The sequence below is a fragment of the Stegodyphus dumicola genome, chromosome X2 (assembly GCF_044657685.1).
Source record: "Stegodyphus dumicola isolate Sdum_Otavi_A_Nest chromosome X2, ASM4465768v1".
Classification (NCBI taxonomy): Eukaryota; Metazoa; Arthropoda; class Arachnida; order Araneae; family Eresidae; genus Stegodyphus; species Stegodyphus dumicola.
In genome coordinates this window covers 142,699,512-142,720,821 of record NC_140781.1, presented here as the reverse complement: position 1 = coordinate 142,720,821, position 21,310 = coordinate 142,699,512, and the positions used below count along the sequence as shown (strand labels likewise).

Sequence of the window (21,310 nt, the reverse complement as noted above, 5' to 3'; positions counted from 1 at the left end):
CAAAAAATCCACAAAGATCTGTTCATAAGGATTACTGATGGCATATTTTGCTCTAATTAAGGTAAGAATCTTCCTTTTTTACATCTATATGCATGTGACTGCTGATAAGGCCTCGAAAGGCTAAATATTTCAGAACTTACTGAATATTAGACTGAAAGATTTATCGTGCATTGTACTTGTACATGTATTTATTAGTTTAGAAATACTTCAACATGTATTTATTAGTTTAGAAATGATAATGAATCATTGTAATTTCATATGTATATAGTAATAATTCAGAGAAAATATCCATTTTTAACTCAGCACATTGAAACAATTTATGTGAATTTAAGTATGTTCATTATATCAATTTTATTATTATGTGTATTGTGCATTGTAATATTATTATAAATGCAATATGCACGTTAAATAATGCATACTATGAATTTAACATAGAAATATGTAGGAATTAGGAAATTAGTTTATAATTCTGGAAAATCAGGATGATTTCCATGTCAGAATAGCTGAATATAATACATTAACAGATGGCATTGTAAGAAAGCCACCATTAGAGGTTGCAAAATCGAGAAGCATGACAGACAGAAGAGAGCCCGAACGAATGTCATGACGGTATATTATGATCCTCTAGCATATAGCTGTATGTAAATAATTAGTTTGTTAATAAATTTAGTTTAATAATAATTTATGCTATTCTGATTAGCCAAGCTAGATCACCATTTAACACATGTCCATCTAATAACTGCACTTTACCACGACTAACATTTCACCAGATTCTCTCTACACAAAAACTGCTCCTTCCTAACATTCATGATGTTTAGTAATGGAAAAAGCTCATGAAACACATGGTGGAAGTTTCATTGCACACTGCACACACTGTGCTCTTTCCTGTACCAATACTATTTTTATTTGCATAATTTTAGCCCACTAATCATACTACCGACATGTATGAAAATTTACTGCATCAAACTCACAAATTTACACTTGCTTTTACAATGCTTTGTGAGCAAAACTCTTGGTTTGCTGAAACATAAGAACTTTAAAAACTGTCAGTTACATACTGGACACTGCATTTATAACATTTTACATGCATGCTAAAGTAGTAATAGTCTTCAGTATTCTTAATGAAGAATGATAAAATTAATAAACTAAATAAAATAAAATTATTATTTTCATTTCAGTTTTTGCAAAGGTGCATGTAGAATATTCAATATCACCTAAACAGAATATAAAATTTAAGGAAATATTAAAATTTTATTTAATTAATTTTGCTTAATGTCTTACCATACAATTTTGTAGTTTATTACAAAAATGTACAATGCTACAATGTTTAAAAGTAATGTAAAAAAATGTGACACATAAAATGTTTCAGAAACTACCACACTAGATATAAAAAAAGATAGTCATATCTGATATGCTAGATACATATCAGATATGACACACAGAATGCATACATATATTTAATCATGATACAATATAAAAATTAAGTTAAATGAAATGTAAAATAAGAAAACTAAATAAAAGACCTTACATTTAACTGTAGTTAGGCTAGCTAATTAGAGAAACTAAGGAAAATATTTTCCTTGGAGAAAGAATAGTTTCACGAGGAATAGTCTCCATGTATGAAAAGGAATTATCAATGCCAATATAAAATTTCAGTTTTTATTAAAAAAATAGTAGAAAAAATGGAAGCAGTATTCTTTGTAGCAGTAATTAGTAATGGTAAATAGCTTAATAAACAGTGATTTATTTATAGATTTAAGGCAGATTAGAAAGGAAAAAAAAATATATCATGTACATTTAAAAAAATGCAACTTACACGATTTTTATACTTACCTAAAGAAACAGTTATGCCTCTTTTAACTAATTCTTTAATAACAGACCCTTCAGGATCTAACTCGGGTGCCAACGTTACTAAACGAATGTTATCAAGATTGCCATATGTATCAATTATATCATGAAATCCATTTTTCAGATCTTTTATATGGTTAACTGGATGAGCACCTTTTTTTTCCTTATTAATAAATGGACCTTCAACATGTATTCCTGTAAATTGAATAAATTAAGTTTAAATACAATGAAAGTACCAAAATTAAGAAATAAATTCCATCCCAAAAGCACACAAACCTAATATTCCTGCTCCATGTTTTCCACCATTTTGAACAGCTATATTAGGTATTATCTGTAAAATTTAGAACAATGTGTATTTCAGTTTATAAATAAATATTATAAGATAAATTATTATCTATGCATAAAACAGCTGAATAATATACTCCATTGCAACTCGTTAAACCAGTGTGAGCTCATGGATGAGAGGCACCTCTAAGTTCTCTTTTGGCACTCCTGCCCATTAAATAGAATTTTTGAATCAAAATTAAATAAGTTTTTTCATTTATTACATACTAATTCTTTAAATTTTAGCTGCCACAAAATTCCTAATTAAATCATTTAGATATAAACTATACATAATAACCTTTTCTATTCGTATCACTGACAAACCACTAAGGCATTCTTTGAACAATACTGAAAGTACTAACTAGCTTTGATAAAGTGTCCTACAGAAGGTAAAGATGCAGGTAAATGTTAAATAAATACAAAAAATATGGCAGCATATAGGCATGTGTTAATTTCTTGCACGAACATTTGAAAAATATTATGAGGAAATATATTTTTATAAAATTTAAAAAAATTAAATTTGAAAAATATTATGAGGAAATATATTTTTTATAAAATTATAAAATTGTTAAAAAGTCTCATTTCTAAAACAAAGTTATAGAGACAAAACTCAGATTGCCAAAATATTTGATGTAACTGAAGTGCACATCTTGGAAATGTTAAAAGAAATTTTCACAACTCCAATCTCTTAATTATGTCATAGATAGGTTATTACTGTGTTATGTGGGTCACCAGTGGATGAGCAGTCAGCCACCAAATACTGGTGATTCAAAGGCTGGCAAATGGCCTGGCTGCATGATGTTTTCATGGTTTTCTCCATGTGTAATGTGCATACGAGCCCATTTTTCTCAGAAAGTCCCCTATGAATGCATCCCTCCCTTTAGTCAGAGAGCCTTTGCGTGCTTTGCCATGATCATACAAGCCAAGCTAGATTGTGTCAGCTGCAAGATTCTTTCTCTAAATGATACTAGCACGATACCTAAAACCAACAGAGGTAGAGACTTTTAATATTTTCCTAGGCATCATTTTATAGACCTATCTGCTGCTTCCAGCCAACCATTTTCATTCTATTTTGAATTTCTGAAAAATAGTCACTAAGAATTATTTTCCACTATATATGAATGGTGATGAGGTTTAACAAATGCTTTGTAGTAAAAAGGGATTTTTTTTTTTTTTTTTTTTTTTTTTTTTGTTTTTGTAATTATTTGTACATTAAATGTTTAATTCTGCATCATTTTACTCAATAGCATCTATAACACTTAAAATGTTTACAATACATTAACTGAGTAAACAGATTTAAATGAATGAACTTTTGAAATTAAGTTAGTATGAATTTCAAACATATATCTTTGGTAATATCATCTGCAACTTCTAAAAAAAAAAAAAAAAGAAAGAAAAGAAAAAAAATTAAACTCAGTAATTTGCCAAAGTTACATTTAATGATCCTATTACTTTCATTTAAATTTAGTAACAGAAAACTGTTTTTAAATCTAATATGTTTTATTAATGCTACACAGTTAGAGAAAAATAATTCTACCTGTAGCTGTATAGCTAAGTAGAAGTTGTACCTGTAGCTAATTTTTAGGAACAATTAGTTTTTAGGGTAGTTAATTTTGACCTATAGTTTTTAGGGACACTAATTTTTTTAATGATCTATTTCCCTTTTTCTGAAGTGTGTTTTACATATGCTTCATATATAGGCAACACTGTCAATTACAGGCACATGTGACTGTCCATGTAAATTTGAAATAGTAATATTCAGTAACTTTAAATTATTTATAATAAATTCAAGCTATCCTTGAATGCTAGTAAGGTGTAGAGACTAAAATCTTAAAAATCTAATGAATTTATGTTACTATTAAGTTACCATGATCACTATCAAACAGATTTTTCAATGATACTCTGAAATCAATTAAAAGAATTTTAAATTTATGTACTTAGCTATAGAAAGTCTTTATTTAATTAATCTCTTTTATGAAGTTGTATTTCCAGTTTTTCATGAAAGATATAGTCTAAAAAATTAGAAAGTGCAAGATGAGTAACCACATAAGGTTACCTATATTAATATTGTTTAACAAATTTTAAAAATGAAAAATTATTTTCTTTCACTTTGTTAATCTGATAGTCTGTTAGCAAAAATTAAGTCTTGTTTCATTTCAATTAGTTAAATAGCTAGTGTTTCCTCTGCAATGTTTTTATTTTTTTATTCATTATTATTTTTAACAATGTATTTTCTAAGTAGAAAATTTATAATAATATATTTGCACTGCTTCTGTAATTAATAAACGAAGTTTCTAATGCCTTATATTTACATGGCTTGGTATAGACCTGTTTTAGCTTCCTAAATACCCTTTGTAAAAACTAGCAGTTAGAACAACACTGAAAGATTATGCACAGAAGAAATTTTTGTTGAAATTTTAATTTTTTTGCCTTTCCTTCCCTGTTCATTCAGCTTGTTTTAACAGTAAAAGCCAACATCTTAATTCGTGATACAAAGTATGTACAATTAGTTTTCAATGCAAATTTTTCTGTCTCAGTTGCTTTTACGTTTCCACAGACTGGATGAAACAGGATTTTTTGATTATGGTAAATCATACTAGGACTACCTTCAAAATTCAAAGGAAATCCATTTATGTTTCCCCCTTATGTGCATAATCTTTCGGTGTTGTTCTAACTGCTAGTTTTTATAAAGGGTATTTAGGAAGCTAAAACAGGTCTATACCAAGCCATGTAAATATAAGGCGTTAGAAACTTCATTTATTAATTACAGAAGCAGTTCAAATATATTATTATAAATTTTGGTGTACATCTCATATTTATGTTTTTCTATTCTGACTCCAAGGAAATTTTTCCATTTAATGTCCTGCCCAATTTAATTTTCATGGCAACTAAAATTCCTTTTAGCCATTTCTTTCACCTATACAGAGTTTCCCTGCCACATCTGATCCAATTAATATTTCAACAAGAACTGGGTTCTTTTGAATGTCACTTGCAGAATAGAAAATATTAGAAATTTCAAGTTCTCGAATCTACAGTCCACAGCTGAATATTTTTGATTGCAAGCAGATTCTGTATTGTCAACTTTGATATTAGTAGGTATTGCAAAAAAAAATGAGCAAATTTTCCAATGTCATTTGTCTTTCATCTACAAAGACATTTTGCAAATAAAAATAAGCTTAAAGTGTCTATAAAATGCTCCAAGGCCATTTGTCATCCAGTTCAATTTCAGCAAGATTTTGTAAAGAGAATATTTCCAGTACAATCAAAAAGATGCAACCACTGCTTATGGCAGAAGGAATAATCACAAAAAATAGCCATTAATGAATGCTTATTTCTTAATGAATGTTTATTGTTAAAAGTTAAAACTACTTTTTTTAGATTAATTGTTAGTTATATTTTAATATATGTGTGAGTTTGAAAATGAAAAGGCTCTTTATACTTAGAAAAATCAGTGCAATCAAATGTAAATCAGTATAATGAAATGTAAAGGATGGCGTAGTCTTAGAACCACTTCAAAATTACAGACAAATTACAACTTATACAAAATTTTCAGCATAAAAATAAATTTTCAAAAGCTAAAAAATTCAAAATGGTAAAATTACATAAGAGGTATATAGTTATACTATTTCATCTATTTCTTCCTTGCACAAAGTCTGCATGAAATAGACATGGTGAATCCGAAAAAGTGAGCGAAACTTTATGAGGTGATAGAATGCAGCTATACAAGTAATATTCATCACAGAATGTATGGTAGCAAGCACTGAGAAGTTAAAAGGCAGCTTCCCACTGTCACATTTAAAGAATTAACACAAGAATGACAAGATATACTTCAGAAAACAGGAATGTAATTGATGTATATGGTCAAAGAAATTGCGCAAAAGACCTTCCGCCAGCTGTAGTGTAGGCTTCACACCTGCAAGACAGGGACTAACGCACATTTGCAAAGACACCAGGCATTTCCCAAGGATCACCAGCAACAAGGACGATCTCAGCGACTAGATCCATATTGGTTTCAATGGGACACTCGTAGATTAAGCTTTCCATATGACCAAGTCCAAACATGAGAGATCTGGTGATCGTGGTGGACAAGCTATAGGACCACCTCAATCAATCCACAGCCCTGAAAATTTCATGGTTCATATAAGTAGCCATTCTCTCCGCAATCCACGGTAGAAAATGCCATTGTGTGAAAGGACCAATTTTTATACCATTTTACAATGCCACCTAGAGGCTCATCATTTGCATTCTGCCCATAAACTTTCTATGATGAAACTTTCTATTGCTTGTATAGCTGCATTCACTTTTTTAGATTCACCCTGTATACTACACAATTAATGATTATTAATTACTGCAAAATACTTAGAAGCTTTTTATGTAAGATGAATATCCTTGTTCTGAATAGAATTGTTTTATGTTATAACACATAAGGGTAAAACCTGAAAAATTTTATTATACTACTGTGAATAAATTTTTAAAGGAAATTATCTCAAATTCACATGAAGAAACGAGAAATACTGTCACTAATTACTGAATTCAGACCGACTATGTTTCTAATGGACAAAAGCACACTTTCATTCAATATTACAAATATAAACTTAGACATACGGCAATAAACAAGCCTTCTTTAAGGCAAAAAATAATGCTCTTCAAGTTTAAAATTAAATAACTTATTTAATAAATAGTTTCAGGAAAAACAGTTGTTGACATTATTATTTAGATTCCTAGGATCCTGACAGTTATTTTATCAAAAGCAACATGTAAATTCACTGCTAGAGTTTTTTCCTTCCCTGCTGCTGTTGCTTTATATGAGACAATAACTGATAAATATTCAAAACACTACATGATACTTGTACGCTGTTTTCATATTTAGTGTTAATGTAATTTAATATATACAGTGTTTATATAATTTTAATAAGCACAATAGTACATCAAAAATGTAGATTTAGATTATAATCAAAATGTTAAAATTTCACACTTCAAAATGCAATGATGTCGAAGTTATGAAAAAAACATACTAGCAATTTTTCAAATTCAGTGTTTATCAGATCAACAATGAATAACCATTAAATGAAGTTTTACGTAAAATGGGCATGTAATACTTTCTTTCACAGTCTAATATGAGTACCCTAATTTATCTTTTTGTCATAATTAATAGTTTAAATACATGAAATATATTTAAACAAAACTATTATTTAAATATATATATTACTATTTTTTAAAAAATCTCCTAAGTAATAATGACAAAATGCAAAGTTATAAATATAATTCTAGAAAATTTTACATTTTAGCAATAATGACTCATTGCTAATCATAAATAAATCATACTGCAATGATATCAATTTTTAACTAAAAACATGCACCATACAAAAATCACTGATGGTTACAGAAGATATTACTAACAACTACATATAACAGTATATTAGGACATGAAAAATAATTAGAGCATGCTGCTACTACACTTAGAACAAAAATTATTTTAGATTAGAATTTTCAAATGTTTCCCACTTGCCATGAAGCTTGATCTGTATGATCCAACACATATCAATGTGTATTTAATAGGTAAAATGAGTGAAAAAGCTCCTGTTTAAAGAAGTTACAATAAAACAGCAGCATATCCTAATGAATAATTTTGTGCATGAGTGTTCATAATCTGCAGATAGCATTGGATTGCCCCTATTATTAAATTACATAAACTGCAATACTGTTATTAAATTATATAAACTACAATTTAAAAATAAAAAGTTCCAACCTTAAAATACTCTAAAATTTACATAAAATATTATGAAGATGCAAAACAATACCTGTCGATATTCATGAGGTGAAGATGTAATTATTGTCGGGCAAAATGAAGTAACTCCATGTTGAAGAACACCTTTAGCTACAGAAGTAACACTATTTTCAACATTTTCTGAAGTTGAAAAATCAAACCCAAACCCACCTATAATGAGAAAATTCAGTGTGACTAAATAAGTAAAATATGACACAACAAGTAAAACTTAAATATTGAAGAAAAATACATTGTTTGACACTAGGAATTATTAATAATTAAAAGTCATGAAATGAAATTGAGTTTTGAACAAAATACCATGAAATGGCGATGCGGGAAATGATCTTACAATAAGAGAAAAGGATAACGAAAGCAAAACTGGTTTAAAGGTTCCAAAATCCCTTCCTCACAATCATGAACTTCTTATATTTCTGGTGCCAGGAGATGACATCAATTGAATTTTGCGAATTACAACTTAAAATGAACCATAATACAACTGTTGACTGGAACAGCTACATGTGGAAGGTTTGCACAGCAGCTTTAATAGCCTAGCCAACAATGAAAATCGACGAAAGCGACAAGGTTCTCGAAATACATGTAAGCTTTTTCACTAGGATAAAGAGCAACATTGGGCAGGTTCTTCCATAACAATGATTTATCAGTGGATTGTGCAGAGAATTGAGCAGTGAATGCTTTTTAGTTGCAGTTTTTGATCAATCGGTAAAAACTTTATAGGCTGTCATTAAGTAAAATGTTATGGAAGGAACAAGTATTTACACAGATTCTTGGAAGGCATATAAATTGGATGAACTGAGAGATGCCAGCTTTGAACATTTCATCGTGAGCCACAAATTTCACACTGTTGATCCAGCAAATGGATGTCACACCCAAACGGGAGAGCATCTGTGGGACAAAAAGTGATTCGTCATCATTGTATGTTTAATGTTCCTAACCAATAAGCAATGGAAAATATCTTCTGGAACTGATGCCTCCTCCATTTGCTGTAACATCATTTGCTAAGTATGTTCAATTTTTAATTTGAAGCTTTTGTGTTTCATGCTCCTTTTTTAACTGTGAATTTTACAGCTAACATACCATGCAGATTTCAGGCATTAAGAGCTTTTCACTCTTCTGCTGTATCATGTTTTAAAATTTATTACATTGATTACCTCACCCAATTAATAGTACTATACATTTTCTTTGGGTTTCATTTCATCTTTTAGTTTTATCTTAAAAAAATTTCACTCTAAATAGTTACTTAAAAAAAACTTTTCATTTAATCCTTTGCCAGGCCTTGGATTTTTGGTTCTTATTATCTTGCAGGCAATACAACAAAGACTTAAAGGAAAGCAAAAAAAGTTTAATATCTTCTGCATAATGACTATCTGCAAAGTCACTAAGATCAGGGCAATAGTAGATGTGGTCACCAGTCATGTCAGCCAGGCCACATAACAGGCACTACTGTGAATTTACTAGACTGATATGAATAAATACTGTTTGCAAATAATCATGGCCAGTTCTGAGATGAAAATCTGCTACATTCAGAATTCTAAGAAAATTATACAGAGCTGGAGTTTTCAATAAGGAACCCTAGGATATCTGCCCAATTAATTTTTCAAAGCCATTTACTGATATAGCTTGATGCTGGATAAGTATTTTAACCATACACAAATTAGCAACAGAATGTGGCCGAGGTTAAAACCAGCCTTGCACAAGCTATCCACCCAGTCATTTCCAATAATATATTGTCTGCTTTCCAAAAGAGAATCAAGAACAATCTAGCAAACATAAAGCATTTTTTACCACTAAGGGACACAAAAGAAAGTGCCTTAAGAATAACCTGGGAGTCAGTAAAGATAACAGACTACATTCCTCTGCCAATTTCCTTAAAAACTACAGTTCCTACAGCTCTATTGAGATTAAAATGTTTCAAGTGTACTCCAGCTGCAGCATTTTTAATGCCAACCACTGTGGTACTACCCATGTAATTTGCAATCAATTTGCAGTAGGGTATCTTTTGCCAATTATAACAAGAACAACCATCTTAAACTCTGTATCTATAGAAAATTTCTTTCTTATGCTCAGAATCAAGTCCAGATTAGAGTAGACTATACTAAGTTTCCAATAGATGGCTGGTTAAACAAAAGACTTCTATACCAGACACGCACACTAATTCTTTTGCTAAGACTAAGAAAATTTTCAGAGTTATGATGTCTTAAAAAGAGTTTCAAAGAGATCTTTGCCGATGATCAACCAAATAGTTCCAGATCTATCTGTAATTGGTAGTGTTTCATTCAGATGGCCTACAGCACCGTTTTAAAATATTTCTGTTTTTTCAGGGTGATCTCAGATGCAGTTCAGTATCCAAGCCATAAAGATTTCAACACAAAACTTCTGTTTTAAATATGAATGTGCTTTCAGACCATCAGCGACCACGTGATCAAATTGCTGAACACTGGTACTGAATTGGAGTTCAAATCTTAGGCTGGATGCATGGGAGTTTTCACAGTTTACATATGAATATGAGCCAATTTCCTTTAAGAAGCTCTTCACAAAGGCATTCCTCTTTTTCAGATGATAACCCTCATGTGTTTTGCCATATTTAAATAATCTGACTTAGTTTTACACATACAGAAATAATAGTTGATACACCTAGCCGACATGGAATACCTAATAAGTATCTTCAATAATATGGATAATAAAACTACTAAGAATGTAAGATTCTTTTGAAAAATTCTAATTCAGTCATTAAAACAAAAAAAGTGATTAATACAAAATCAGATTTTAACATAAATAATAGTATAAATGTAAAATTTTAAACAATGACCATGTCATAATTACTTTTGAAAATAGAACAAATATTGCAATATTTATTTCTTTACCTAAAATTATATAAAATAAAAATTTATAGCTGTTTTATATTAATGAAATAATTTTAAAAACATAGCATATATTGTAACAAAAATGAAGAAGAAATCTCTAACAGTAGGGAGACGAAGGTACTTTAAACAAACTGAATTAATCTCAAAAGTTAAGATATAATAAGTTAAATACTGCCTTAATGTATACTATAATAAAATAACTTATTTTGTGAGATATTTTCTAATTCCCTATCCTATCCCACTTTAAACTGCTGATTAAAACAAACAAGCAAAAAAAAAAAAAAAAAGTATTACACATTACAACAAAACACACAACAAAAAATGATAAACATAACTTGATTATTACCATTAATTTGCAGATCAATAAATCCAGGTACAATTAAAGCACCACCACAATCAATTTTCTCATCTGCAATAATTTTCTCATCATAAAATACAGGCTCAGGATTTACAATTTTTTTGTCACGAACCCATAGGTCCTCTCTGAATATTTTAGAGCCTCGAAGAATTTCACAGTTATGAAATTGCAAGAGTTTACCAGGAGCAGACATAATCCTATCCTGAACAAAAATAACTAATAAATATATAAAACATAAAAGAAAATTAAGAAAGAAAGAAATATTTTATATTAAAGTTTCATATTTATTTTAAGTAACACTCACATAAATTGAGAAATATTAAAAAAATTAAATTAAATCTCATCTCAAGTGATGATCACCACAGACATGCTTCATTATCAGCTTTATACTGATACAGAATATTTTAAGGTGTATCAAAATGCCTCCCTTTCATTTTGGGTGTCAAGCACTTGCATACACATCTTACACAGAATTCTCATAACTTCAGATTCTCATGAATTATATGATAGGCTGATGCAAGCAATACTGATGTCTAACACTGATGATGTTGCCACCTTTTTTATCCTAATGTTCTAACTCATATTTTCATGGCTACAATGCAGTCTTCAGTAACTGCTGGATTAGGATATGATAAGGAGAATTCTCCATACCATCGACACTGGCCTTCATCTCAATTTATTCATACACTTATCTACCTGTCAGCTGTTACCTAATGATGAACCTGCATACGTTTTCCAGTACTTTTGTGTTAGCAGTTAAAAGCCAAAATTCGCCAAAAGAGTTGCCAACTCTGGCACCATAAATAAAATTCATTGCTATTGCAACAATATAACAGTTTGAGGGAATTTTTTTCCAAAGTATATAGTTCGATCATGGGTCTATTGCCTCTACCAAACAATTAAAATGAAGCTACAAGTTTCTTACATTTATAATAATATATTATATATATATGTACGTATTTAACAAATATTCTCTATTCGTATAAAGCAAATATAAAATTCTCTTATATATAATATATTGCTAACTAACCATCAATGTTCCAATTTTTACAAAATGAAGTTTTATTCCAGTCAATCGAAAAGAACATGGTGATGTTCAAAAGACATGGAACTGATGGGAATAGGAATTGGCAACTGGTTTGCTGCAAGAAGACTGCCATCAGATTTATCTTCAGATAGTCCAAGAAAATAACATGAATAAAATTTTGCATGGAAGAAATCAACAGAGTGATACTACTGTCATAAACTAAAACAATTATATGAGAGAAATATGTGTTTACAAGGTGCAGAGTCATGAAAATAAAATAAATAGGAGGTGAAAGCTTATCACAGTGACTGATGAAAACCTGTTGTTGAAAAGAAAAAAATAACATTGGCTGCATTCTGCCACTTCAGTGGATTTTCAGTGGTATTTGGTGAGAAACTAAAGAAACTTTTTTTATAGAGCCCCACACAAATGCCATGATTTTGTTAAATGCAATTAAAAAAAATATCAAAAAAGCAACAACCATTTATTCTGAGACTGCCTATAAAACAGAAAAAATTTAAAAAGGCCAGTTTTAAGCTTTTCAAAATGAACCACAAATTCAATTTTGCAAATACACATTCCAGAGTTCACATGTAAAATATCACACAGGTATAGAGTTCTTCAAGATAGCAAAACAAGATACACAGGTGTATAGCAGCACATCATTTGAAGTCATACTTAATGGAATTCATGTGGAAGCAGAAAGTTGTACGTTAAAAAAATCCTTTGTTGGTATGTTAGAAGCAGTTGCCAAACATTTTCCACACAAAATAAAGAAAAACTAGTTGTATCAAATTACCACAAAAGTTATCAAATTCTTCCATTAGCATATAGGTACTGGTTTTCCTTCTTTATTAAGCAAGGATAATTAACCACAGTTCTTATTTGGTGGAATGTGGGACCATTTTTTTAACTTACTATGCATTCTGCAGGAATACTAACATCAACTATAAACATCTGTTATAATTTTTGGTACTTCTGTATTATTCTGTTGAAAGTTAAAGCTGGCTAACATGAAATTCTTCTTGTAGAATTCTGGAGGGACTGGCACCTTACATTTAATAAACAATCACACACACATATAGGTGACAGATACACATATATAGCTATATATTATTATACAGTTGACAGATACACATATATAGCTATATATTATTATACAGTTGACAGATACACATATATAGCTATATATTATTATACAGTTGACAGATACACATATATAGCTATATATTATTATACAGTTAGTTGACAGATACAAATTTAACATTAAAACACTAAAAAACTAATATAAATATAGATTCAAGCTTCAGATTAAAAGAAAAAACAATTCATTAAAACCTGCACTGGTTATTCTGAAAGTACAAAAAATGAGCACAATCTTCCCACAGGATTCCAATCTATTACTGTTTTGCCAGCTACACCCAACTTTTCTTTTCCCTATTCAACAGATGTTAATTTTCTCAACCTGCTGTAAATGAACCGGAGCACAGCATTAAATGTGATTCTATAGCCCTTGAACTATATTCCTTTTAAAAAAGGTATTCTCTTGTACAATTTTTCACATTGCATCACCACTGTTTATCTGTTTTCAAATACAGTACCATATCATGTCCATGGTTACAGTAGACTGAAGGGTACCCCTTGTATTATCATGAAGTTGTTGTTTCATTTATCGCCAAGTTGTTGTTTCATTTATGGTAACCAGCCCACCAGCGGCCGAGCGGTAAAGACGCTGAACACTGGTAGTTCAGTCCGAGGTTCGAATCCCGCGAACGGGCTGGCTGCATGGGCGTTTTCGTGGTTTTCCCCATGTGTAACATGTATACGAGCCAGTTTCCCTTAGAAAGTCCTCCACGAAAGGCATCCCTCCCCTTAGGCAGATAGCCCTAGTGTGCTTTGCCATAATTAAATACACCACACCATTTATGGTAACCTGAGTAGTTGAATGTTATGGAAACCCTATTATGACATAATCAGTTGGATCATTGCGGTAAATTTTGAACTGTGGCATGTTTTGTAAGGGCTTGTGGTCAGTGCTTAAATTGCGCCGGAGCCCACCAGAGCCCGGCTCCCGTACTTCTCAATTTTTAAGATAAATTACAATTTTAGCTGGAGTGCACCGGAGCCATAAATAAGATGAGCTCCGGTACTTCTTTTTATAAAACTGAACCACAATTTAAAGTTGAAAATAATTTAAAATTCCTAACGTTTTAGTTTAACAATAAGCAGACCTTGCAATACTCTATTTCCCTAGAAATACGAACTCACGAGAACATGAGACGTTCAAGTAAAGTCCCCTCACTCACATGCGGAAACCTTTCCCCGTAAGAAGGGCAAGAAATTTGGGGGAAGTTTGTTTAGGAACGTGTAAATTTCTCGTCATGCCATCATATCTTGTGTATTGTTATCAATGTTTACAGTTAGTTATCCTCGCAGGAAGGAAAATTTGTGTTCTTAAATGTGCGTTAAGTGACAGCGAGTACAAAAAGAGTGAAACACTGAGATAAACTGCTCAAGCACGACCTATACATCATCTTTCCTACAGTATCCACTAATGGGAGGAAGCATAATCAGAAACTTTACATTCATCCTTAGGAGTCAGATTTAGGACTCATTTTACCCCTGACACACATCTGCTTGATGGCTATAAATATATGAGCAGAGAGCCGCGGTCAAAGAGAACGTTCTATCTCACAAAGATTCCCCTCATTTTTTGTTTCCACCCACTCATACCCCCATTCATTTTCACCCTGGAATTTTCACCAGCTATACTTTAAGTATATTTAATTTTTGTGATGATAAAAGAACTTCCCTCCTCAGAGCTTAAATTGGGCCGAAGCCCACCGGATCTCGGCTCCAGTGCTTCTTAGTTTTTGTAATTAATCATAATTCTAGCCGGAATGCACCAGAGCCCTGAATAAGAAGGCTGTGGCACTTCTTTTATGTAATTGAATAACAATTTCTGTAGAAGTTTTATCTCGAAAATTTTATTTTAACAATAAAATTATATTAAAAATTGCTTACTAATTCAATTTATCTCTTTACATTTTATTTAATTTTAACTGTTTAATTATTTCAATAAATAATAATTAATTATCAATGAAATTATAATTAGTTAATTATATAATAATTATTGATTAAATAACAATTTATAAACATTAATTAAATAGCTATTAATTAATTCGATATAATTAAGTATTTAATTTTAAAGTTATTAATGAGTTTAATAGTCATTATTTATTTATTTACTCTCGTTCCTCTTTGCGGACGGTCTTCCATAGGGCTCTGGCACTTCTAATCTTAGAAATTAAGCCCTGCTTGTGGTGTGTGCTGGTTAGGAAGTATAGTGTACGAGTGGGGAAAAGTGGGTGTTTGGTGAAATAAGAAGGAAGGACGGGAAGATGTGGTTTTTTTTTTTTTTTTTAAGTGGTTGAGGACAGAAGGAAAAAAACTTCGTTGGATGTAATCAAATGAAATATTTTACCGGGTAAGACTATTATATCTGACTGTTGGAAGACCTATAATTGTTTTTCTGATAATGGGTTCTTTCATCTTTCCATAAATCATGCACTGATGTTTAAAGATCCAGGAAAGGGAGCTCATATTAATAATACTGAAGGTATGTGGAGTGTGGTTAAAAGAGATTTTCGCAAAAAGTGTCATCGACAGTCGGGAACCATGGAGAATATTTTTTACTCTTATTTTTGTGAATTTATGTGGCGACACCGATATATGGATTCGAGTTCAGATAATTTTAGGAAGTTTTTGGATGCTGTTAAAGAATTTTGTGTGCCACAGACTGAAGATGAAGTAATTTCTAAATAAAGTAAGTGGGTATTTGAAGAGGTTTTTCCTTTTTTATGTTATTTCATTGTTTGGTTTAAAATGTAGTTTATGTATTTGTTTGCCTCTACTGTAGAATTGGGTGCTCCTTTAAATTTTAAGAGAAAATATATCGATGTGTACATAGACAAAGGGAAGGCAGTGCACAATGCCAAGTTTGTGCAAATCTGGGATTTTTTTTAAATGAAAATAGCTCAATGTGTACATGGATAAAGTCAAGGGAGTGCACAATGCCAAGTTTGTGCAATTCTGGGATTTTTTTAAAGTGAAAATAGGTTGATGTGTACATATATACCGAGTTTGAGCAATTTTTGTCGTTATTTTGGCTTTGCGTAGTGGAGAGTTTTGCTGCAAAAATTTCCACTACACAAGCCAAAATAACAAGTGAAAGAATTTCACAACCTTAGTATCCATGTACTGCCAAAAATTAACAAAATTCACCAAGGGGTACCCATAAATATACTTTTACCAAGTTCATTAATACGTAAATTCTTTTATGGTAAGTCCATGTTTTACAAGCAAATCTTAAATTTTGATACTTTTTTTCTTTCTTTTTCCAGAATACAAGGGAAAAAATACAGCAATAACAGTTAAATTATATGGCTGTTCATAAAAATAAAAGGTGGCTTGTTGAGAATCAATCAGGGTTACATTATATGAAAGTACAGATGTTATGGCATCATGTGTATACATTACCAGCACTAAATTAGGCTGACACTAGACTTTCTGCTATCCAATGCAATGACTTGTAGCTTAGCTCTTATTTAATAAAAAGCTATTATTGAGATGATGATGAGAACTATTATTCTAAAAGAAATAATAGTTCTCATCAGTTAAAGGATAGCAATTCCTAACCAATAAGTACCTCATTCCATAAAAAATAATGAATTCTGTATTTGAGGTATCATAAAGGTGCACATTAAATAGAAAAAAACAGCTGATCAATAAATTTAAAAACTAAGCCAAAAAAAAAAAAAAAAAAGTGATGAGCAGCAAGGAAATGCAAGAAGAAAACAACAGACTTCTATCAAAAGGATGAAACACAGTAACTAAGTTTATCTTTGGACTATTCTCTGATTGTAATGAATATTTTCATTGCCTTTTAGACACCGGCTATTTTGACAGAAAATTTATTATTCATGAAAGATACTGTGATAGTTATAATATTTATTTTTATGCATCAATAGCTGTACCACTTAGTACCAAAATATTATATCATCTAATACTATTGCTGTTCATGATAAAATAGAAAGAAATAATCAATTTTAACAAAATAACGTTATTGAAATGTACAAAAAACACAATCATTAACACATTTAAATTGGAATGAACAATAAAAAATATTAAATGATACACTGAATTTTCTGCAAAACAGTTGTCAGCTAACAAGAATGCAAATAGCATCAGTTATTTTGTATCATATATTTTTATAAAAGTTGCATTAAATTTTCTCAAACCTAGCATATGAATATAAATTAACAATGTTTTACCAGTAAGTAACAGGCAAAAGGACAGTAAAAATTACGTTAATAGCTAAGAAATATCTTTATTTTCATAAGTTTACTTAATGAAGTAAATGACTGAATCCTTTATCGCATTAAAACAATTTTTAAAAGAAGAAATTAATCTTGCATTTACAATAACAAACTGCGGCAGGTTTTAAAATACGCCCGTTTACTAACACAGTAAACCAGTGGAAAAAAATTGTGAAAAACTACATTGCTGAATGAAAATCAAAGAATCTAAATAATTATTTCGGCAAAATTGTGAAATTTTTAACGGTTTTTTTTAATTAAATTATTAATTTTTTACATCTTTTTCGTTACATTAATTCAGTATAGATAATGTGCATAAATATTAGTTACCACAAAATACAGTACAGGAATTACTACTAACTTTTTACACTAATTAAAATATGAAACACTCTACTGAGGCACTTAAAAATGCAGTCTTCCCTTGAGAAATCAGATTTCAAATGATATGTATGTAAATTCTCTCCCAGATTTAACAGAAAAATATCTGCAAAAATGCCCTTTTCACAACCCAAAGTCGTATCAAGTTAAATAGAGTTTGTTTACCAACGGAGTTCATGACCCGAAAAGATAAGATGTACATTTACAAATAAAATTTACGACTGACAGACAGACAGACAAAGTAGACAGATGTCTTGTTTTGCACCCGCTAATTCTTTCTGCCACATGGGCGAAAAATCAAGCTTAGGTGCGGAGTAAAGGTATTTGTGGACGAAGTTCGGGCATATCTGCAGTAGAAGGATAACCTTATCCAGAAAGTAAATAAATGAGTAAAATTTTCTTAGAAAATCTAAATATTGTTTAGATTTAGAGAAAGACTGTATTATTCAAATTATTGAAAGAATTAAACAAAATTTGATCATAAAAACTTCATTCAATACATTTAAAATTCATAACATCACTGGTAACCATTTTCTCGAAAATGTTAATAGTACCCATATTCTTCAACAATTTGGGATATGAAATACACTCATGTCCATAAATTAAGGATAATGCAAAATCAGGCAAAGGAAGAGTTAGAAGCAAAACAAATTTGACTTATTTGTAAAGCTTATTTATTAAACAAAAGGTAAAGAGCAAAAAAAGATGTTGTATGTTTGATATTATTAAAAACATTAGCGATTTTTTCTCCCTGGAGCAAATTACCAAAAAAAACCCTATTTACAAAAAACCAATATTACATGGTTGGTATGATTGTTAATACATTGTATGTCTCCCAGACGGCGCAATACAGTCCGTACAACGCCCAGGCATGCTGAGTATCAAATTATCGATCTGATCTTGAGGACTATTACACCACTCAAAAAGCAATGCTCTCCGATGTTCCGGTAGACATGCAGGAGGAGGTTGACGGGCTGCAACTCGTCGGCCAAGCATGTCCCACACGTGCTCTACTGGATTTAAGTCCGGTGAGAATGCTGGACAGTCCATACGGGTGATATCCTCCGATTGAAGGCATTCGCTTACGAAGTTTGCTCGGTGAGGACGGGTGTTGTCATCCATAAACACACATTGTGCGCCCATGGCGCCCTGAAACAAACGTACATGTTGTTCCAGAATGACGTCCGGATAGATTTGGCTTGTCATGGTTCCAATTTGAACATGAGGTCAGTTCTGGAAGCCAGAATAATTCCACCCCAAACGAGCACTCCTACACCACCGTAACGGTGTCGTTCAATGATGTTTCCTTGGTTCTAACGGGTACCTGGCGCTCTCCATATGAAAGTCCGGCGAGAATCAGACTGCAAGCTAAACCTGGACTCGTCGGAAACCATCACACAAGCCCACTGTTCCGGTGTCCACAATGCATGCTTTCTACTCCAGGCTAACCGCAGGCGACAGTGAGTTGCAGTAAGTGGAACGCATCTGATAGGTCTACGAGCATATAGACCAATCTGGCCTAAGCGTATGTACACGGTCTGTCTTGAAATTGTCGTACCAGTGGCTAAAGAGAGCTGACGAGACAGGTCTGAGGCTGTGCTCCGCCTGTTTCTTTTGGCAGTAACTGCCAAATACCGGTCCTCATTCGGCATTGTAGTTCTGGGGCGACCTGTGATGTAACGTCTACTCACATTACCATCATCTTGGAATCGTTGCCAAAGCCTGGAGATGACACTCTGGGCAATTCCAAGTTCGTCTGATACTTCCATTTGGGTACTCCCGCATTCCAGGCGGCCGATAATTCTACCACGTAAAAAATCATCCAAATGCGTCCTTTGTGTCATAACTATTCGGTTATTGCACTGAAATGCTTATAAAGCGCCTGCGAACAATTTTACTTCTTTGCCTGTATTCCTTATATATCACTCTCTTACACTCTCGTCATTGTGACGTACCATCGGTGTCATCTGGTTACTTCCTGAAATTTGCATATGATTCTTGAAGATGTATGTAGTGATTTTACAGGTGATATATTTATTTTAGAGTTCGATTTCTGCGTGACTCCGAATTATCCTTAATTTATGGACATGAGTGTATATTTTTCGGCCTAATACAGTCTTGTATGAGGAAAGGATCATAATTAGAGAGAGCTTTGGTGTTTGGTGGGATGAGTTTTCAACACTGGCGAAGAACTTATGGGTTGTCGACAAGATGTAAGAATCAATGGTGTCTATTTTTAAATAATTGTGAATTTGATCATTTTTAAGACAGATGGAGGCTGAAAGCACATGTCGGAGAATTTTATTCTATATGATTTGAAATTTATTTCTTTGATTTCTGTTGATAATACTCCAGGCAGGACTAGCATAGGTTAAGATGAATCTAATCATAGTAAGGTAGAGCTTTCTTTTATTTTCGACTGAGAGGGTAGGGCTCTTTTTAATTAAAGGAAAAATACTCATGAATGCAGCGTTCGCCTTTTTTGAGACATAATTGATATGTGCATTAAATTTAAACTTGCAGTCGAGGATAACACCCAGGTATTTGACTTCATTTACCATTGGAATAAGGGTGTTGTTGATTTTGAACTGCTGATTAATTTTGATGTTAGTTTTATGCCTTCTAAAGATGATGGTATGACATTTTTCAGGATTTTCTTTAATTTTCCAGTTTTCAAGCCATTTGATGAGGATATTAAGTGCGATATGAAGCCAGGTGCATGTGCAGGGTTAATAGAATTGGTGAAGATTACAGTATCATCAGCATACTTCAAGATGTTAGCTCCCAGTGGTGTAGGCATGTCATTTATATAAATATTAAATGCAGAGGGGCCTAAAACTGACCCTTGTGGAATTACACTGACGATTGGTTTGGTGGAGGAGAGAGTGTTGTTAATTTTGATCTTGAAGCATCTGTTGGTAATGTAGCTTTGAAGAATTTTAATTAAAGGAAGAGGGCATCTATAGTAGTGGAGTTTGTAGAGGATAGCGTTATGCCAAACTTTATCAAATGCTTTTTGAACATCAGTAAATTATGCAGCAGCAGCAGTTTCTTTTTTGTTAAAAGCGTTTAGCAGGTTGTCGACAATATTGGTGATTTGGTGCACAGTGGAGTGGCCTTGGCGGAAGCCAAATTGTGTGTCAGAGAGGATGTTATTGGTATTTAAGAAGGAGATCAGTCTATTGTAGATAACTTTTTCAAAAATCTTTCCAAGTGAGGAAAGTAAACTGATGTGTCGGTAATTTTCACTAAGACTGTGATCTTTGCCAGGTTTTTTTGAAAAGGATAATAATTGCAAGCTTCCAAGAGCTGGGGCAATAATTAATAGTAATGCAGTTATTGAAGATT

General features: G+C 31.8%; 1 protein-coding gene across 2 annotated transcripts in view; it reads right to left on the bottom strand.

Moving 5' to 3' along the window:
• The window catches only part of LOC118187440 (N-acetylglucosamine-6-phosphate deacetylase), a 29,524-nt gene extending 11,322 nt beyond the window's left edge, over positions 1-18,202 (bottom strand). Inside the window, exons 1-5 of one of the 2 annotated variants that reach the window (XM_085809536.1) lie at positions 18,128-18,202; positions 11,168-11,381; positions 7,974-8,110; positions 2,125-2,179; positions 1,834-2,043 (exon numbers count right to left, since the gene is read on the bottom strand). In XM_085809536.1, the coding sequence (XP_085665662.1) occupies positions 1,834-2,043; positions 2,125-2,179; positions 7,974-8,110; positions 11,168-11,372 (607 nt within the window). In that variant the 5' untranslated portion in view covers positions 11,373-11,381; positions 18,128-18,202. Of the gene's footprint in view, positions 1-1,833; positions 2,044-2,124; positions 2,180-7,973; positions 8,111-11,167; positions 11,382-17,945 lie in introns of both variants that reach the window. The other variant, XM_035357656.2, reaches the window with a different exon arrangement.
• Positions 18,203-21,310: the final 3,108 nt, after the last annotated feature.